Genomic DNA, 21,319 nt, shown 5'->3' on the forward strand with positions numbered 1-21,319 from the left:
GACTGCCTACCATAATGTGTAAAACAAAGGGGGACTGCTTGCCATGATGTCTAAAAAAAGGGAACTGTCTGCCATGTGTGCAAAATAGGGGGACAGTCTGCCATGATGGGGACTGCCTGCCATCAGTGCCAGATTAAGGGCCACATGGGCCTGGAGCTGAAATATATGAAGGGCCTATTGTATGCCGCCGCGGTGGGTGTAACCATCACCGTGGGGGTATGACTGTTGTGGGGGTGTGACCAGTATTGTGGGGGGGTGGCATGCGTCATGGGGTGTGACTAGAACTAGAACTTTGCGGGCCCCTTAGCAACATTTTGAAATGGCCCCCTACAGCTTCTAGAGAGACACCTGTCTGTGCAGTGCTCCACCAGTGTTAGTAATGTACTGTTTATTAGGAGAAAGCTCCGCCACTGATAAAATTACAATATAATGTAAATTGACAATTCTAGAAACACTGCATTGCAATAAAACAGACTACATGGGACAAAGACAGATGATGAGGGTAGAAAAATGCAAGCACCACCATCCTAGAAATATTATTACCAAATAGCACTGTGCACTGCAGTGATACCACCACCACCTTACTGTATGTGCAGTTTGTTTTTATTTTAGCTGTACTGTACATGTAACCTCTGCTCATACTGTATGTCATACCATGTAACACACAAGTTTCCGACCAAACAGAGCCGTCTTAACAGCAGTGTAGGCCCCTGGGCACAGCAATGCACTGGGCCCCCTACCCATCTTCCAGCAGTAGGGGTGGGGGTGCTATCAGCGGCAGCTTTGATGTCCCACGGGCGGTAGGGGGCATTCTATCTTCCGCTCAGCATGTAGTACCTGGAGCAGTAATTTCTGCTAATTACTCCTTTACTGCACAGATGGAACTAAACTGTAGAAGGGGGCATTGGGCTGAATGAAGAAGCCCTTGTACATGACTTCCAGGGTGGTAGGGGGTGTTTAATACATAGGGGAGGGGTGGATAGTGGAGTGGGCTTAATATTTATCATTTTCCGGTGGGAGGGCAGCTTGCTTGACTGCAGATATCTCAAGCTCCTGAAAATATATTTCTTAGCTTTGAATGGGATAAAAAACTAGAGTCCCATCTTTCAGAAGGTTCTGGGGACTTTGGGATCAGAGTACAGGAGCCAGAGCAATTCACCAACGAAAATATAAAACTGCATACCAGGAGTGTGGAGCTGGAGCAGGGACCAGCTGCTTGAAGGCTGATATCTCTGGTTCTGGGCATAGTAGAGACAAACTGCCAGTGTCCACCAAAAGGGGAGAGTCACAGCTTTTGGTTTATATCTTCAGAAATATTCTAAGTCAGACAGAACCCGAGATATCAGGCTGGGAAGAGCAATTAACAGGCTTGGATGGGGACCACTGCTTTCAAGTCGGATATCTACGGTTCCCCAGGGCCGATTTTCAAAAATCTGGTACCCCTGGAAAGAGGGGACCCTCAGCTATCAGTCTAGGGCCCTTATACTCCTGGGGCCCTTGGGCAAGAGCCCATTGAGCCCATACGAAAAGACGGCCCTGCGACCAAATACACATATACTGAGACCAGCATCCTGAATAGGGTCACAAGCCCGGTGCCATAAACTCGGACGAGCGTATGTTGGGCTGCAGGATAGGTAAGCCATTGGGGGGGATTAAGGTTAGGTTTAGGCTGTGGGAGGATGGTTAGGGTTAGGATGCGGAGAGGGGGAGTTAGGTTTAGGCACCCCCGGGGAGGGGCAAGGTTAGGCTGTGGGGAAGGGGGGAGGGTTAGGTTTAGGTAGCGGGAAGGGGAGGTTAGGTTTAGGCACCCTTGGGGAGGGTTAGGGTTAGGCTGTGGAGAGAGGGGGGTAGGTTTAGAATGCTGCAAGGGAGGGTTAGAGGACCATTGGGGAAAGGTAACTATACTCTTACCTTCCCCCTGTCAGGATTCTGAATAGCGCGATGCTGCGGTTGGTAATCTGACTGCCGACATCCTGCTCACTGGCATTTCAATCCCAACCCATTTGTGCTATGTTTTCAGATACTTTCATTCACATATACTGTATAACATTTTGCTCTTACCTGTGTCACAACTGAATAACCAACACTAAAGGATTTTTTTTTACTTACATGAAGGATCTCTTTGCAAATAGTTTTTTTTGTTTTATTTGATGTCCTATGTACGTTTACAAATAATCTAAAGCATAGAACATGATTATAGGGCATCCCCATTTGACATACTGTATGCCTCAAACATGACATGGTCATTTAACTGGAGGTCTACTGCTTAGCAGATGAAACAGTATTGCCAAAAGTATTGCCCTTTCACCCCAAGTGATAAACTCTCTGACCTTCCATTCTCTGAACATCCCCTCATCCTTCATGTTCCGCGGGAGACGACTACGTTGCAAGTGCTTCCTGGACCTGGACTCCTTCAACAGCAGCCAGCTTAATGCCTATGCATGACACAAGGGGAGTGACAGATCACACAGTATCTGTAATAAGGTGGCTAGGTAGGGGCCAGCCAGCCACAAGGGTGAGTAATTCGGATGGAACACCTGGGTGGCCAAGCTCTTATGCGTCCCCTGCCATTTAGTCACTTGCCAGGCATCAGGAAAAATTGTTTCGTCGGAAGCCTATGGCTGGATGCAGGGGGAGAGGCGGGACTCGTGGTGGCCTGGGTTCTGTAGCAGCCGCGACCCTGGTGTGACATCACATGCTGAGAAGGACGTGCTTAGACCCTGTGCAGCGCCGCACTGCAATCATTATTAGTCATGGGCAAAGTGATTCACTGAACTGAGTTGAGACACATGACTCAGTTCAGTGAAGTGTCTCGAGTCAGTGTCTCGGCACATGAGTCATGACTCATTTGTATTTCAATGTATTGCAGAGACTGCACATGAATCAGTGAGTTGCCAGTGCTGGCAGATCAGTGCTGGACTCATGGAGGGAGTTATTCAGCTGCAGTGATTGTGCAGTGTATCTGGGGGAGGCAGCTGCTTATGCACTGATTGTTAATAATAAATTAACATAGATTCACTGTTATGTTGATATATTATTAATAACCACTTATTGCATACTAGTTACAGAATATGGACATTACTTCTGGTTGAGGAGAGAAAGCTTAACAGCCATGCAACACATCATTCAGTCTGTAACTAAACCAAACAAAAATGTTATTTTTTATTTTGCATACTTTGCTAATTGGATGATTTTATGTGGGCTTGGATTTATTATATTATCCACTATCTAGCCTCCAGGGAGTTTGCCACCCACAATCACACTGAGCAGGATCAGTGAGCACTGAGCTGAGAGCCCTGTACCACAGGGGCTCCACCTCCTGCAGGCTTATGCTGCATGAATCAGATCCATCCACTGAGTCACTGGGGTAGATTTACTAAAATTCTTATTTTTCCGAATGAGGTTAAAGTTCCAACACGAATGACATCGAAAGTGTAAATTTGCAACTTTTTGAATTTATTACGACTAATTTACTAAGCTGTCGTATTCTGCATTTTCGTATTTACCGATGTCGATGTCATTCGTATTTATTGGCAGTGTTTTACGGGAGTGAATTGTAAAACACTGAAGACTTTAACACAATGAATCTCGGCCGGATCTGTGAGATCCATGCTGGGCTTCATTGTGCACCTTTTCGTAAAAAATAAAACATTGTTAAAATTCAAAAAAAAAATGCGTGGGGTCCCCCCTCCTAAGCAAAACCAGCCTCGGGCTCTTTGAGCCGGTCCTGGTTGAAAAAATATGGGGGAAAAAGTGACAAGGGTTCCCCCATATTTAATCAACCAGCACTGGGCTCTGCGCCTGGTCCTGGTTCCAAAAATACGGGGGACAAAAAGCGTAGGGGTCCCCCGTATTTCTGAAACCAGCACCGGGCTCCACTAGCCAGATACATAATGCCACAGCCGGGGGACACTTTTATATTGGTCCCTGCGGCCCTGGCATTACATACCCAACTAGTCACCCCTGGCCGGGGTACCCTGGAGGAGTGGGAACCCCTTAAATCAAGGGGTCCCCCCCCTCCAGCCACCCAAGGGCCAGGGGTGAAGCCCGAGGCTGTCCCCCCCATTAAAGGGCGGCGGATGGGGGGCTGATAGCCTTTTTGCCAAAATATGAATATTGTTTTTAGTAGCAGTACTACAAGTCCCAGCAAGCCTCCCCCGCAAGCTGGTACTTGGAGAACCACAAGTACCAGCATGCGGAGGAAAACCGGGCCCGCTGGTACCTGTAGTACTACTACTAAAAAAATATCCCAATAAAAACAGGAAACACACACCTTGAAAGTAAAAGTTTATTACATACATCCACACCTCCAAACATACATACTTACCTATGTTCACACGAGGGTCGGTCCTCTTCTCCATGTAGAATCCATGGGGTACCTGTGGTAAAAATTTTACTCACATAATCCAGTGTCGATCGGTCCTCTTCTGTTCTTTTTGTAATCCACGTACTTTGCAAAATAAAAAAACGGACACCCGACCACGCACTGAAAGGGGCCCCATGTTTTCACATGGGACCCCTTTCCCCGACTGCCAGGAACCCCCCCTGACTTCTGTCTAAGAGGGTTCCTTCAGCCAATCAGGGAGCGCAACGTCATGGCACCCTCCTGATTGGCTGTGTGCTCCAGTAGTGTCTGTCAGGGAGCACACGGCAGTGATACAATGTAGCGCCTATGCGCTCCAATGTAACCAATGGTGGGAACTTTGTGGTCAGCGTTGAGGTTACTTTCGGTCAACCGCTGACTGCAAAGTTCCCACCATTGGTTACAATGGAGCGCATAGGCACTACATTGTATCACTGCCGTGTGCTGCCTGACAGACACTACAGGAGCACACAGCCAATCAGGAGGGTGCCACGACGTGGCGCTCCCTGATTGGCTGAAGGAACCCTCTTAGACAGAAGTCAGGGGGGGTTCCTGGCAGTCGGGGAAAGGGGTCCCATGTGAAAACATGGGGCCCCTTTCAGTGCGTGGTCGGGTGTCCGTTTTTTTATTTTGCAAAGTACGTGGATTACAAAAAGAACAGAAGAGGACCGATCTACACTGGATTATGTGAGTAAAATTTTTACCATAGGTACCCCATGGATTCTACATGGAGAAGAGGACCGACCCTCGTGTGAACATAGGTAAGTATGTATGTTTGGAGGTGTGGATGTATGTAATAAACTTTTACTTTCAAGGTGTGTGTCTCCTGTTTTTATTGGGGTATTTTTTTAGTAGTAGTACTACAGGTACCAGCGGGCCCGGTTTTCCTCCACATGCTGGTACTTGTGGTTCTCCAAGTACCAGCTTGCGGGGGAGGCTTGCTGGGACTTGTAGTACTGCTACTAAAAACAATATTCATATTTTGACAAAAAGGCTATCAGCCCCCCATCCGCCGCACTTGGATGGGGGGGACAGCCTCGGGCTTCACCCCTGGCCCTTGGGTGGCTGGAGGGGGGGACCCCTTGATTTAAGGGGTTCCCACTCCTCCAGGGTACCCCGGCCAGGGGTGACTAGTTGGGTATGTAATGCCAGGGCCGCAGGGACCAATATAAAAGTGTCCCCCGGCTGTGGCATTATGTATCTGGCTAGTGGAACCCGGTGCTGGTTTCAGAAATACGGGGGACCCCTACGCTTTTTTACCCCCGTATTTTTGGAACCAGGACCAGGCGCATAACCCGGTGCTGGTTGATTAAATATGGGGGAACCCCTGTCACTTTTCCCCCCATATTTTTTCAACCAGGACCGGCTCAAAGAGCCAGAGGCTGGTTTTGCTTAGGAGGGGGGACCCTACGCATTTTTTTTCAACAAATTTAACACTTTCCCACCCCTTCCCACTGATAAACATGCACGGATCTCATGGATCCGTGCATGCCGATCAGAACACGGTAAAAAAAAGCAGGTCTGTTTTATTTTAGCACTTTTTTACGATTTGTATTTTTTCACGGCAGTGTTTGGCTATTGCCGGCAGTGTTTGTGAATTACACTTTTTAGTAAATTACCGAGTTCTACCAAATTACATGCGTATTTGACCGATTGTGTATTCATTCGTAATTTTTTTCTTTGAATTCCAAAAAAATACGAATGCCCTCATCACTGCCGTGATTTGAGTTTAGTAAATTCCCGAGATGACACTTTGAAGAAAAAACACCATCTCGGTCAAAATCGGGAGCTTAGTAAATTTCCCTTACTGAGTCTACACAGTGTACAACTGTCTCAACTCACTGGCAGACTCAGGATGAATCATGATTCATGAAATGGATCAGGCACAGCAGCACAGCACTCAATGACTGGTGAGTCGTGACTGCTCCCTCCCCCCTCCCACTGGGTGTCACCTGGTATAGCCTCTGGCCAATCACAGCTAAAGACACTCAGCAGAACACACTGACTGAAGGACACACTGAGTTTCCTCCCTCTGGCTGAGAGAGGCTGCTGCTGCAGCTGTCTCGACTCATTAAACAGTGAGTGACTCGAATCATTCACACTTCCTGATGATTCGAGTGACTGTGTTGAGACAGTGAGTCAGTAGCCATCTCTAATCATTATTATGTCAGGGATTCTTGGACCTCTGCTTTTCCCGACGAACAGGGCATAGCCGGGGGGGGGGGGGGATTTTGCGGCAGCGGTTTTATATGGGTGGGTCCGTGGACAACTGCTGAAATGCTGTGCAAGCCGTGGACAACAAAATACTATCCCCGAGTTCAGCAGACCCTGTGGGCCTATTTTCATTTGAGGGCTCGGAGCTGCAGCTCCATCCGCCCCATTGTTAATCCGGCCATGCCTGCTATAATGTGTAAAAAATGGGGACTGCCTGCCATAATGTGTAAAAAAGAGGGACTGCCTGCCATGATGTGTAAAAAATTTGGACTGCCTGCCATAATGTGTAAAAAATTTGGACTGCCTGCCATAATGTGTAAAAAAAGGGGACTGTCTGCCATGATGTGTAAAAAAGGGGGACTGTCTGCCATGATGTGTAAAAAATGGGGACTGCCTGCCATAATGTGTAAAAAAGGGGGACAGCCTGCCATGATGTGTAAATAAGGGGGACTGCCTGCCATGATGTGTAAAAAAAAAAGGGGGACTGTCTGCCATGATGTGTAAAAAAGGAGGATTGTCTGCCATGATGTGTAAAAATGGGGACTGCCTGCCATGATGTGTAAAAAATGGTGACTGCCTGCCATTATGTGCAAAAAATGAGGACTGCCTGCCATAATGTGTAAAAAATGGGGATTCCCTGCCATGATGTGTAAAAAAGGGGGACTGCCTGCCATGATGTGTAAAAAAGGGGGACTGCCTGCCATATATGTCACACGCACTACAGTTTGTGTGTGGGTATATATATATATATATATATATACATACATACATATACACACACACACACACACACACACACAAACTATAGTTTGACATATATATATTTATTACACACACAGTACATTGAACATTCTGTAAAGTGTATGAAGCACAAAGGGTAAGCAGATGCAATTTTTTTTATATAAAATTCCAAACACATACTCTCGGTATGGCTGGGAAGAAGAGGCAGGTAGCCGAATCACTAGGGAATGTGAGTAGTAGCCAATGGATGCGTCATGACCTGCTGTGCTGAGCATTCAAAGCTGCACCCTTGCAGCTCCGAACATTCTGTGTATAGAGCTCTGCCGAAGAAAGCTCCCTGCAGCAGCTATGATCGCGATTGCACTTAGTATTGAGACAAGACACTGCTGTCTCTATCTCAGAAAAAAGAATTGGCCGATCATGGGGGGTTTCTGGGTACTCAGAACCCCCCTCCCTGTGTGCACCACTGGGTTTGGGGAGTGCAATTTCTCTCCACCGCCAAACTAAAGCAGGGAGAGAGGACTGACTGCTGCCACAGTCTAGCAAACAGCAGCATCACAGCAGCAGTCAGCCCTCTCTCCCTGCCTCAATTGCAGCTGCAGATTACAGGGCCCGAGTAACATGTACACTTTATACACATAACCTCAAGGAATTTTATACATTATTTCATACTTGCCTACTTTTGAAAAAGCATTTCAGGGAGATTGTAAAAGTAACACCTATCAGCGCAGGTGCATACTGCTACATCGTAGAGGCGTGTCATGAAAATGACTTACATCCAAATGTAAATGAGCCCCAAAGTCAGTAAGATCTATTTGTTGAAGAAAAGACACTGATTATTTGCAGGATTTGTTTGTGTATTGTGTTTTACAAGAGGTTCCATATACTGTAAGTGGCCATAGGGATCATGAGGGGTAATTCCAATTTGATCGCAGCAGGATTTTTGTTAGCAATTGGGCAAAACCATGTGCACTGCAGGGGAGGCAGATATAACATGTGCAGAGAGAGTTAGATTTGGGTGGGGTGTGTTCAATCTGCAATCTAATTTGCAGTGTTAAAATAAAGCAGCCAGTATTTACCCTGCACAGAAACAAAATAACCCACCCAAATCTAACTATTTCTGCACATGTTATATCTGCCTCCCCTGCAGTGCACATGGTTTTGCCCAATTGCTAAAAAAAATCCTGCTGCGATCAACTTGGAATTACCCCCCATGTGCACTGCAGGGGGGGCAGATATAACATGTGCAGAGAGAGTTAGATTTAGGTGGGTCATTTTGTTTCTGTGCAGGGTAAATACTGGCTGCTTTATTTTTACACTGCAATTTAGATTGCAGATTGAACACACCACACCCAAATCTAACTCTCTCTGCACATGTTATATCTGCCTCCCCTGCAGTACACATGGTTTTGCCCAACTGCTAACAAAATTCCTGCTGCGATCAACTCAGAATTACCCCCATTGTGCCTTTTACCTAATGCAGGGAAATGGCACTAATGATCCCATTTGAATGTATGTATCTGTGATTTATTTTCCCCCCCAAGAATGTAATAGCTGCATAATGGGGGTAAGGAGCAATCAGGGAGATTGCTGGAATTTTCAGGGAGTGAGGGAGATTGCTTCTATTTCAGGGAGTCTCCTGCAGCATGAGGGAGGGTAGGCAACTATGCATTATTTTTAATAATTTTCTGCGTTACACAGTCATTGAACCATCAGTAAGCAAATGTATCACTATCTTAGAAATTTAAAACATTTTGGATATTGGAATTGCGGCTAAGGGAGAGCAAACTGTAAACTATTTTGGTCCATTGTATCATTGCTTCCTGCAGACATCAAAAATTGGTCTTGCATGACTCACATGGGTTCTGCATCTGTAAAATATAATATAGATAATACAGTATTTGCACACATAAGCCCAAATGTAATAACCTGTGAGTTGCAGGCAGGCACCTGATGTTAGCAATTTAGCTGCTAGATTTAAGGCAATTTGTTTTAAAATGCAAAACCAGGTTGGTATTTTATTGTAAATTACTTTGTCACTTACAGTAATCTAGTATTAAATTTAACTTTTACAATTAAATTACCAGGTATGAATAACACCTCTCAAATAAATTATCCACAGGCCCATTCATTTAACATTAGTTTAAACTAAACAAAAAACAAAACTGGAAATGTTGTTCTATAAACATTCATCCGTTACAATATAAGGAAAGATGCAATTGTGGTAACATTTCTGTAGTACCCTGTATATTACAATAATATAGACTGCTGTTGCAAACTAATATTGACAAACTCCTTGGCTTTTGCCTCTAGACATAAATGTTTTGTATCAAAAATAAATTGCTTGCAAAAATGAGATACAAACTTTAGTTCAACATTTTGAAGAAAAGCAATGTCATTTTGTATTACAGTGAACCCTTTTCTTTTTTCTTGTTTAGCTTTATGCAGTTCAAGGCCTTTCTGCTGTCTTTGCAAAGAGTCTTGCCTCAGTACTTGGAACTACAGTTGGTTCTGATGGTCTTCTGCAACCTCTTAACACTGTTAATACGGCAGTAAATAACGTTAAAGACCTTGTTGGTAAAATTCTTTGAGCAACCTGCAGTACTAATAACAGGTAATAATATATATCTACATCAAGATTCGTAGTTTCCACAGGGAACATCGGAGTTGTAGGCGGTGGATCAGAATGTGGGCACCAAACAGTTAAAGTTTTCAGCTGTCCTAGAATGCACAGCTCCTCTCCCTTATAACCCAGCCTCCATGCTCATGCAATCAGTTTATAGTCCGGGACCCACAGGTAAATCGCAGTCCGCTGGTCTTCTGGGGAGACTGACTGTGGCGCAGGCGTGGACACTGACACAGAACATGGACTCCACTGCAGCACCAGGGCAGGCTTCGGCATAGGTCTAGGTGTTTAAACACCTCTTTAATAAGGCCCATGTGGTACCCCCGGCTCTGGGCACCAGTCTACAGCAGATTTCCGACCCTTGAGCTGCCTCCACTCTCACTCCTTCCCTTGGAGACCCGGGCAGTCATCTTACAGCAAGACAGCAAGCAGGTCTCTGGGAACTCTGGGCTTAGCCCCCCCTTCCCCCATGCTTAACGGCCGCAAATAACTAATAGTTTTATTATTTTCTAAGGAGGGGCCTGGCCACACTTTCCCTATTGGCCACTCCCTCCCAGCCAGATCTGCATCCATCTCCTTGCATGCTGGGGTCAGCTATTTTTTTTAATCAAAGCGGCTGTGTGTGATTTTGTGCAGCTGCTCCAAAAACGCTACCGGCCTGCCCCTGCTCAGCCAGTCACACCCCCCAATGCCGCGTTGCTGTCAATCTTGCAGCCACATCCTTCCTGGATTTGGCCACAAGAAGGGTCGTGCGCTGCGGCCAGTGCACATGCGCAGACCAGATGGACGTGGCCGCTGCATATGGATGCGTGGCTGTGTCCATCCCTAAGTAAATAGGGGCCAAATGATTCTGCAAAAATATTGATGGTTTCACTTTGAGGTTTTCCTTGATTTTGGATTCAAACACTATTGTATCAAAATTAGATCTTCTATTTTTCATTTTATTATGGGAGGTGGACCCAGGGCCGGATTAAGGGCCGCATGGGTCTGGAATTAAAAATATTCAAGGGCCTATTGTGAGAAATGGGAGGTGTGATCAGTGCTGTGTGGGTGTGGTCAGTGCCATACAGGCGTATACACCCTACACTATTAGCTCCAATGTCTCCCTAAATATGTAAACATATTAAAAAAAATTTAATAATTTTGTGAGAAAAAGAAAAACACAATCTTAATAGTTATGCTTCATGGCAGACCATGTGACCAGCTGGTGGTTAGTGATCATCATGCTGTCATGATGATGGGCCTATTTTTATGTGGAGGCCTGGAGCTGGAGCTCCATCCGCCCCATTTTTAATCTGGCCCTGGGTGGACCCAAAAATAATCTATCTAGAATCCTAGTTTATGTTCTAGCTTGAGGAGTCAATCTTATTGGATAACCCTTTTCTTGAAGTACACTTATTTAAGTTTTACAGTGGATGAAAAAAATGCTCAGCCTGTCCCTGCTGGGAAACTCCAATATAGGGAGTTCTCCCAGACTCACATGCATCATCCTTTTCTTTGTTTCAACTATTTACATGCATTGTGCATTTTGTTTTATTTCCATGCTTCAATTATGAAAGGTTTTTTTAAAATTAAAAAAAAAAAAGTTATAAAATACTGTAGTTTGAATTCATGTTTTTTCAAATATTATTTTATTTCCAGGCACCACAATGATTGGCCTGAGAAGAAGAAAGTGACCTGTCCTCTATGAATCTATCCTGATGAATTTTCTAAATAACTGTCAACGATTTACTTTGATTACTGTTTCAAAATGAATAAAGTAGACATAGAACTGCACATTGCTTACTGTGTTTATACCAATTACTGTCATTAAAGCCATTTACCTTGTAAGCATCTCAGAAGCAAAACTACACCTCCCAGAAGAATCGTGAGCACTAACCAGAGAGATAAGTTGGAAGGCCTCCTAGACACCAGAATATTGGCCTGATTCAAAGGTGGTCACAGAGGCTGCCGCAGCTGCATTTATTGCCAATTACCAATCTGTGACTTTATGCAAATGCCTCAACAAAGCCCTTCCCTGGTGTATATCTGTGCATATGACTGTCAGTGACCATAGGTACGGAAATACTGATATCTTTAGATGCACCAATAGTTGCACCATTTAAATTTGCATCAGTCCAGTGGTACAGTAGGTGCAGTTTCTCTATCTGTGTATGGCCTCGTGAGTGAGTGGTTCAGCATCTGTGCATGCTGCCACTTTCACCAATGTCCCTGTGACACTCCCATCAGACGCCCATAAGACATAATACAGTGTCTGTGTGTCTGTTTATCCTTCTCCCAGTCACCACCCACAAATGCCCAGCACTTTCCCAAGACATTTCTGATATCCTGCATCTCTATTGCAACAGCACCTTTGTGTGTACTCTCTGTAACGCATGGGCTGTACAAGTTTTTAGGGATTATTGAACACAGTAGCAAAAAAATTACTTAACTACTGTAGCAACTACATGAACAGCTGCATTGTGTGTGGTTGTGAATCAGGCCCAGGAGTGCCAGAACACACGGGTTTAAAGGGAGAGGTCATAATCATGGGCGACTTTAATCTACCTAATGTAATTTGGGAGGGTCTTCTGCAAGTTCAGATACAATTGTTACATTTCTAAATTCCTTACAGCGAGCATCTCTCAAGCAATTGGTGAGGGAGCCCACTCGCAAAGACTCAATATTAGATTTAATATTCACAAATGGTGATAGGATATCAGACATACATTATACAGATGTGTCCACATACACCTTTCCTATATCCTACCATGTATGGCACGGCCTGGTATGCCATAGACTCAGAGATTTAGCCATTAGTTGTGATTTTTCTTAGTATGTGGGTGAGAACCTAGGATCCAGTGATCATCAAACAGTATGGTTTAGTATAAAGACAAGATCCAACACCCATCACACAAAAACAAAGGTGTTGGATTTTGGAAGGCTTTGCAAAAATGGGGAGATGTTTAAGCAATTTTTGGAGGATTGGAGGAACTTGAAAGGAGTGCAGGAGAGGTAAGAAAACTAGAAAGTGCAATATTAAAGGAACAGACCTCTGTATCAAAAGGTTTAGCAACAGCACCAGGAAAAGGAAACCAGTGTGGTTCACAAGAGGTATCAACTAGTCTATGTTTCCAAAAGGCTCTCTTTTTTGCTTTTATGGCCTATAACAATACCAGAGCCCAATGCACAGTGGAGAGGAGGGCACCCACCCGGAGTCTGCACATGGGCCCCCTCCTCTCTTACAACGCCCCTGCTCAGGAGTCACTGGGAAACGTGTGTGCAATAACCAGCTGGTGCTCACTAGTGTCAGTAATGCATTTATCTGCCTCCACAATCTGTCCACAGCTTCATCACAATGGGATTTCTCATGTCCCAGTTGTCCTTATTTATGCCTGCACGCTTGGGCTTGCACATGTGCAGAACGGTCTTTGTCCAAGCCTCATTTCTGTTATGAACCACATGAGCATTTGCAGATGGCCGTAGTGTATTCCACGCCTCTACCTGCATTTCAAAGTCCTTCCTGGAATAGAAGATAGCGCCTAAATGTAATCATGCGCTTCAGCACCAATAGACACGGGTTTAAGGTGTCTTAGCACACCAATACTATATCTCATCCAACTTGCGTGTTCTATAATAGAATTTTATTTGTATTTTTAAGCATCATACACTATTTCCAAGATAATGTATATATCACACCAGTTCTCTGTGCATATCATATGGGACAACACAGAGGACTCGTGGACACTTGCTCAGGTTAGAGGAGAGGAGATTCCGCACAATATGGCGTAAAGGCTTTTTCACGGTAAGGACGATACGTGTTTGGAATTCCATGCCTGAGGGAGTTGTAATGGCGGAATCTGTCAACACCTTTAAGAATGGGTTAGATAAATTCCTAAAGGATAAGGATATCCAGGGGTATGGTGCATAGTCATGCATTATAGTTACTATAAATAGGGATAAAATGCAACGGCTGACATCAGCATCAGTCAGAAATTTTAGTCAAATCATCATGCATAGGAGACCGCAAATAGGTTGAACTCGATGGACAATTGTCTTTTTTCAACCTCAGATACTATGTTACTATGGAGGTCATTCCGAGTTGTTCGCTCGCAAGCGGATTTTAGCAGATTTGCTCATGCTAAGCCGCCGCCTACTGGGAGTGAATCTTAGCATCTTAAAATTGCGAACGATGTATTCGCAATATTGCGATTACACACCTCGTAGCAGTTTCTGAGTAGCTCCACACTTACTCGGCATCTGCGATCAGTTCAGTGCTTGTCGTTCCTGGTTTGACGTCACAAACACACCCAGCGTTCGCCCAGACACTCTTCCGTTTCTCCGGCCACTCCTGAGTTTTTTCCGGAAACGGTAGCGTTTTTTCCCACACGCCCATAAAACGGCCTGTTTCCGCCCAGTAACACCCATTTCCTGTCAATCACATTACGATCGTCAGACCGATGAAAAAGCCGTGAGTAAAATTACTAAGTGCATAGCAAATTTACTTGGCGCAGTCGCAGTGCGAACATTGCGCATGCGCATTAAGCGGAAAATCGCTGCGATGCGAAGATTTTTACCGAGCGAACAACTCGGAATGAGGGCCAATGTATGTTATATAACAATTGATTATCTTAAATTTCTCTGACGTCCTAAGTGGATGCTGGGACTCCGTAAGGACCATGGGGAATAGCGGCTCCGCAGGAGACTGGGCACAACTAAAAGAAAGGTTTAGACTACTGGTGTGCACTGGCTCCTCCCACTATGACCCTCCTCCAGACTTCAGTTAGAATCTTGTGCCCGGCTGAGCTGGATGCACACTAGGGGCTCTCCTGAGCTCCTAGAAAGAAAGTATATTTAGGTTTTTTATTTTACAGTGAGATCTGCTGGCAACAGACTCACTGCAGCGAGGGACTAAGGGGGGAAGAAGCGAACCTACCTGACTGGAGGTAGCTTGGGCTTCTTAGGCTACTGGACACCATTAGCTCCAGAGGGATCGAACACAGGACCCGACCTCGATCGTTCGGTCCCGGAGCCGCGCCGCCGGCCCCCTTACAGAGCCAGAAGCAAGAAGTGTTCCGGAAAATCGGCGGCAGAAGACTTTTGTCTTCAACAAGGAAGCGCACAGCACTGCAGCTGTGCGCCATTGCTCCTCATGCACACCTCACACTCCGGTCACTGATGGGTGCATGGTGCAGGGGGGGGGGGCGCCCTGCGGGCAATATAATACACCTTGGCTGGCAAATCTACACCATATATAGTCAGGAAGGCTATATAGGTGTAAAAATACCCCTGCCAGAATTCCAGAAAAAGCGTGAGAAGTCCGCCGGAAAAGGGGCGGGGCTATCTCCCTCAGCACACTGGCGCCATTTTTCCCTCACAGCTCCGCTGGAAGGAAGCTCCCTGGCTCTCCCCTGCAGTGTCAAGCTACATAAGGGTAAAAAAGAGAGGGGGGGGGCACTAAATTTAGGCGCAGTATATATAATATAAGCAGCTATAAGGGAAAAAACACTCATTTATAGTGGGATCCCTGTGTTATATAGCGCTCTGGTGTGTGCTGGCATACTCTCTCTCTGTCTCCCCAAAGGGCTTTGTGGGGTCCTGTCCTCTGTCAGAGCATTCCCTGTGTGTATGCGGTGTGTCGGTATGGCTGTGTCGACATGTTTGATGAGGAGGCTTATGTGGAGGCGGAGCAGATGCCTATAAATGTGATGTCACCCCCTGCGGGGCCGACACCTGAGTGGATGGTTATGTGGAAGGAACTACGTGACAGTGTCGACTCCTTCCATAAAAGGTTTGACGACATACCAAATATGGGACAGCCGGCTTCTCAGCCTGTGCCTGCCCAGGCGTCTCAAAAGCCATCAGGGGCTCTAAAACGCCCGCTACCTCAGATGGCAGACACAGATGTCGACACGGATACTGACTCCAGTGTCGACGACGATGAGACTAATGTAACTTCCAATAGGGCCACACGTTACATGATTGAGGCAATGAAAAATGTGTTGCACATTTCTGATGCTACCCCCGGTACCACAAAAAAGGGTATTATGTTTGGAGAGAAAAAACTACCAGTAGTTTTTCCTCCATCTGAGGAATTAAATGAAGTGTGTGAAGAAGCGTGGGCTTCACCCGATAGGTAACTGGTAATTTCTAAAAGGTTTCTAATGACGTACCCTTTCCCGCCAGAGGATAGGTCACGCTGGGAAACATCCCCTAGGGTGGATAAAGCGCTCACACGCTTGTCAAAGAAGGTGGCACTACCGTCTCCGGATACGGCCGCCCTAAAGGAACCTGCTGATAGAAAGCAGGAGGCTATCCTGAAGTCTGTATATACACACACAGGTATTATACTGAGACCAGCTATTGCTTCAGCATGGATGTGCAGTGCTGCAGCTGCGTGGTCAGATTCCCTGTCGGAAAATATTGATACCCTAGACAGGGACACTATATTGCTAACCGTAGAGCATATTAAAGACGCAGTCTTATACATGAGAGATGCACAGAGGGATTTTTGCCGGCTGGCATCTAAAATAAGTGCAATGTCCATTTCTGCCAGGAGAGGGTTATGGACTCGGCAGTGGACAGGTGATGCAGACTCAAAAAGGCACATGGAAGTTTTGCCTTATAAAGGTGAGGAGTTGTTCGGGGATGGTCTCTCGGACCTCGTTTCCACAGCAACTGCTGGGAAGTCTGCATTTTTACCCCATGTTCCCTCACAGCCAAAGAAAGCACCGTATTATCAGGTACAGTCCTTTCGGCCCCATAAGGGCAAGCGGGTTAAAGGCGCGTCCTTTCTGCCCAGAGGCAGAGGGAAAAAGCTGCAGCATACAGCCAGTTCCCAGGAGCAAAAGTCCTCCCCCGCTTCCTCTAAGTCCACCGCATGACGCTGGGGCTCCACATGCGGAGCCAGGTACGGTGGGGGCCCGTCTCAAAAATGTAAGCGATCAGTGGGCTCGCTCACGGGTGGATCCCTGGATCTTTCAAGTAGTATCTCAGGGGTACAAGCTGGAATTCGAGACGTCTCCCACCCGCCGTTTCCTCAAATCTGCCTTGCCAACAACTCCCTCAGGCAGGGAGGCAGTGATAGAGGCAATTCACAAGCTGTATTCCCAGCAGGTGATAGTAAAGGTGCCCCTACTTCAACAAGGACGGGGTTACTATTCCACAATGTTTGTGGTACCGAAACCGGACGGTTCGGTGAGACCCATTTTAAATTTGAAATCCTTGAACACATATATAAAAAAATTCAAGTTCAAGATGGAATCGCTCAGGGCGGTTATTGCAAGCCTGGATGAGGGGGATTACATGGTATCACTGGACATCAAGGATGCTTACCTGCATGTCCCCATTTACCATCCTCACCAGGAGTACCTCAGATTTGTGGTACAGGATTGTCATTACCAATTCCAGACGTTGCCGTTCGGTCTATCCACGGCTCCGAGGGTCTTTACCAAGGTAATGGCCGAAATGATGATACTCCTTCGAAAGAAGGGAGTTTTAATTATCCCGTACTTGGACGATCTCCTGATAAAGGCGAGGTCCAGGGAGCAGTTGTTGGTCGGGGTAGCACTATCTCGGGAGGTGCTACAACAGCACGGCTGGATTCTAAATATTCCAAAGTCACAGCGGGTCCCTACGACACGTCTACTGTTCTTGGGGATGGTTCTGGACACAGAACAGAAAAAAGTGTTTCTCCCGGAGGAGAAGGCCAAGGAGCTGTCATCTCTAGTCAGAGGCCTCCTAAAACCAAAACAGGTGTCGGTGCATCACTGCACGCGGATCCTGGGAAAGATGGTAGCTTCCTACGAAGCAATTCCATTCGGCAGGTTCCATGCAAGAACCTTTCAGTGGGACCTGTTGGACAAGTGGTCCGGATCGCATCTTCAGATGCATCGGCGGATAACCCTGTCTCCAAGGACCAGGGTGTCTCTGCTGTGGTGGCTGCAGAGTGCTCATCTTCAAGAGGGCCGCAGGTTCGGCATACAGGACTGGGTCCTGGTGACCACGGATGCCAGCCTTCGAGGCTGGGGGGCAGTCACACAGGGAGGACTATGGTCAAGTCAGGAGACTTCCCTACACATAAATATTCTGGAACTGAGGGCCATTTACAATGCCCTAAGTCAGGCAAAACCCCTGCTTTAAAACCAGCCGGTACTGATCCAGTCAGACAACATCACGGCGGTCACCCATGTAAACCGACAGGGCGGCACGAGAAGCAGGACGGCGATGGCAGAAGCCACAAGGATTCTCCGATGGGCGGAAAATCACGTGTTAGCACTGTCAGCAGTGTTCATTCCGGGAGTGGACAACTGGGAAGCAGACTTCCTCAGCAGGCACGACCTCCATCCGGGAGAGTGGGGACTTCATCCAGAAGTCTTCCAACTGATTGTAAACCGTTGGGAAAGGCCACAGGTGGACATGATGGCGTCCCGCCTAAACAAAAAGCTAGAAAGATATTGCGCCAGGTCAAGAGACCCGCAGGCGATAGCTGTGGACGCTCTAGTGACACCGTGGGTGTACCGGTCGGTTTATGTGGATAATAAGGAGAAGAGGAGTAAGAACTATACTCATTGTTCTGGATTGGCCAAGAAGAGCTTGGTACCCGGAACTTCAAGAAATGATCTCAGAGGACCCATGGCCTCTGCCGCTCAGACAGGACCTGCTGCAGCAGGGGCCCTGTCTGTTCCAAGACTTACCGTGGCTGCGTTTGACGGCATGGCGGTTGAACACCGGATCCTGAAGGAAAAGGGCATTCCGGAGGAAGTCATTCCTACGCTGATTAAAGCTAGGAAAGAAGAAACCGCAAACCATTATCACCGTATATGGCGAAAATATGTTGCGTGGTGTGAGGCCAGGAAGGCCCCAACGGAGAAATTTCAGCTGGGCCGTTTCCTGCACTTCCTACAGTCAGGGGTAACTATGGGCCTAAAATTGGGTTCCATTAAGGTCCAGATTTCGGCTCTATCGATTTTCTTCCAGAGAGAACTGGCTTCACTACCTGAAGTTCAAACTTTTGTTAAGGGAGTGCTGCATATTCAGCCCCCTTTTGTGCCTCCAGTGGCACCTTGGGATCTCAACATGGTGTTGGATTTCCTAAAGTCACATTGGTTTGAGCCACTTAAAACCGTGGAATTGAAGTATCTCACGTGGAAAGTGGTCATGTTGTTGGCCTTGGCTTCGGCCAGGCGTGTATCAGAATTGGCGGCTTTGTCATGTAAAAGCCCTTATCTGATTTTCCATATGGATAGGGCAGAATTGAGGACTCGTCCCCAATTTCTCCCTAAGGTGGTATCAGCCTTTCATCTGAACCAACCTATCGTGGTGCCTGCGGCTACTAAAGAGTTGGAGGCTTCCAAGTTGTTGGACGTAGTCAGGGCCCTGAAAATTTATGTTTCCAGGACAGCTGGAGTCAGAAAGACTGACTCGCTATTTATCCTGTATGCGCCCAACAAGTTGGGTGCACCTGCTTCAAAGCAGACTATTGCTCGCTGGATCTGTAGTACGATTCAGCTTGCACATTCTGCGGCAGGACTGCCGCATCCTAAATCAGTGAAAGCCCATTCCACGAGGAAGGTGGACTCTTCTTTGGCGGCTGCCCGAGGGGTCTCGGCTCTACAACTTTGCCGAGCAGCTACTTGGTCGGGGTCAAACACATTTGCTAAATTCTACAAGTTTGACACCCTGGCTGAGGAGGACCTAGAGTTTGCCCATTCGGTGCTGCAGAGTCATCCGCACTCTCCCGCCCGTTTGAGAGCTTTGGTATAATCCCCATGGTCCTTACGGAGTCCCAGCATCCACTTAGGACGTCAGAGAAAATAAGAATTTACTCACCGGTAATTCTATTTCTCGTAGTCCGTAGTGGATGCTGGGCGCCCATCCCAAGTGCGGATTGTCTGCAATACTTGTATATAGTTATTGTTTAACTAAAGGGTTATTGTTGAGCCATCTGTTGAGAGGCTCAGTTGTTATCATACTGTTAACTGGGTATTGTATCACGAGTTATACGGTGTGATTGGTGTGGCTGGTATGAGTCTTACCCGGGATTCAAAATCCTTCCTTATTGTGTCAGCTCTTCCGGGCACAGTATCCTAACTGAAGTCTGGAGGAGGGTCATAGTGGGAGGAGCCAGTGCACACCAGTAGTCTAAAGCTTTCTTTTAGTTGTGCCCAGTCTCCTGCAGAGCCGCTATTCCCCATGGTCCTTACGGAGTCCCAGCATCCACTACGGACTACGAGAAATAGAATTACCGTTGAGTAAATTCTTATTATTGCACTGATATAAAAAAAATAGAAAAGAAGGAACACACAAACTCTACACCAACAATCAATATATAAAATAATACTGTATGTTACATGTATAACATTTAGAAGCATGCTAAAATTGTACATCAAACCTAGTAAAGGCTACTGTATGTATTGTCAAAATTATATGTATATCAATAAATTAGGGAGTACATCAAAAAGAAAAAAAATCAAAAACATTTTGCATCTATAGCTTTAAGATGTATGTTAAAAATAGAAATTAGACCAAATCCAGGCTGTTACAGAAAACATTATAACCACTAACCTCAAATATATCAGAGTGTACGTGTACACATTACTATGAAAAAATAGATAATCTGATTTGATATTAGAAGGTGAACAGATTATTAAATAAACAAGGAGGAAATAGTCGGGAAGATCATAATGTTTAGGCCTTACGATGGAATAGAATTCGTACCTTCAGCATGACCCAGAGTGACCTCTGGTGAAATGCTGCTAGGTACAGAAATATACATAGACTGTGTAACATAAAGAAGATACATATAAATGGTAACACAATATAATCTTCATTTAGATGTTATTTAGTTCAATCGTGTCATTCAGACCATGGGGTATTAGGGACCAGAACCGGTAGATCCAGTTTGCTTCCATTCTACAAAGCATACTGAATCTATCTGCACCTCGGCAACTTACTTTAACTTGCTCTATTGCTTATATAAATATACTTGTTACCAGCCCATCAAAATGACAGAATAACATAACAGTAATGTCAGTGCCGGGGTCTGTGGGAGCCCAAATGGAGCAACACATAAATTGCTCCATCGAGCGCCACCTAGTGGCCAATAAACACTTGAATACCCCCATAGAGGAGAACAGTTAGCCTTTTATTACATAGGATTGCTTATAGACAAATCCTCACATTGGGTCATGTGACTAGAAAGGGTTGTGTTTTTATATACTTGTTAATATCTCTCTAATGTTTCATGAACCTGCAGCATGCAGGTCATCCGGCCCACGTAGTGCTTGCTGCAACCACAATCTATTACATATATCACAAAAGAAGGTCTACAGTTCATACATTCTTTCATTTTACATTTCACACCATTTGTTTGGGAAATTAATTCTGTCACTTTT

General features: G+C 45.9%; 1 protein-coding gene across 1 annotated transcript in view; it reads left to right on the plus strand.

The window, feature by feature from the left end:
- The window catches only part of LOC134965501 (uncharacterized), a 102,654-nt gene extending 90,940 nt beyond the window's left edge, over positions 1 to 11,714 (plus strand). Inside the window, exons 9-10 of the mRNA XM_063941900.1 lie at positions 9,757 to 9,932; positions 11,586 to 11,714. Of these exons, the coding sequence (XP_063797970.1) occupies positions 9,757 to 9,909 (153 nt within the window). The 3' untranslated portion in view covers positions 9,910 to 9,932; positions 11,586 to 11,714. The remainder of the gene's footprint in view (positions 1 to 9,756; positions 9,933 to 11,585) is intronic.
- Positions 11,715 to 21,319: the final 9,605 nt, after the last annotated feature.

The sequence above is a fragment of the Pseudophryne corroboree genome, chromosome 10 (assembly GCF_028390025.1).
Source record: "Pseudophryne corroboree isolate aPseCor3 chromosome 10, aPseCor3.hap2, whole genome shotgun sequence".
NCBI lineage: Eukaryota > Metazoa > Chordata > Amphibia > Anura > Myobatrachidae > Pseudophryne > Pseudophryne corroboree.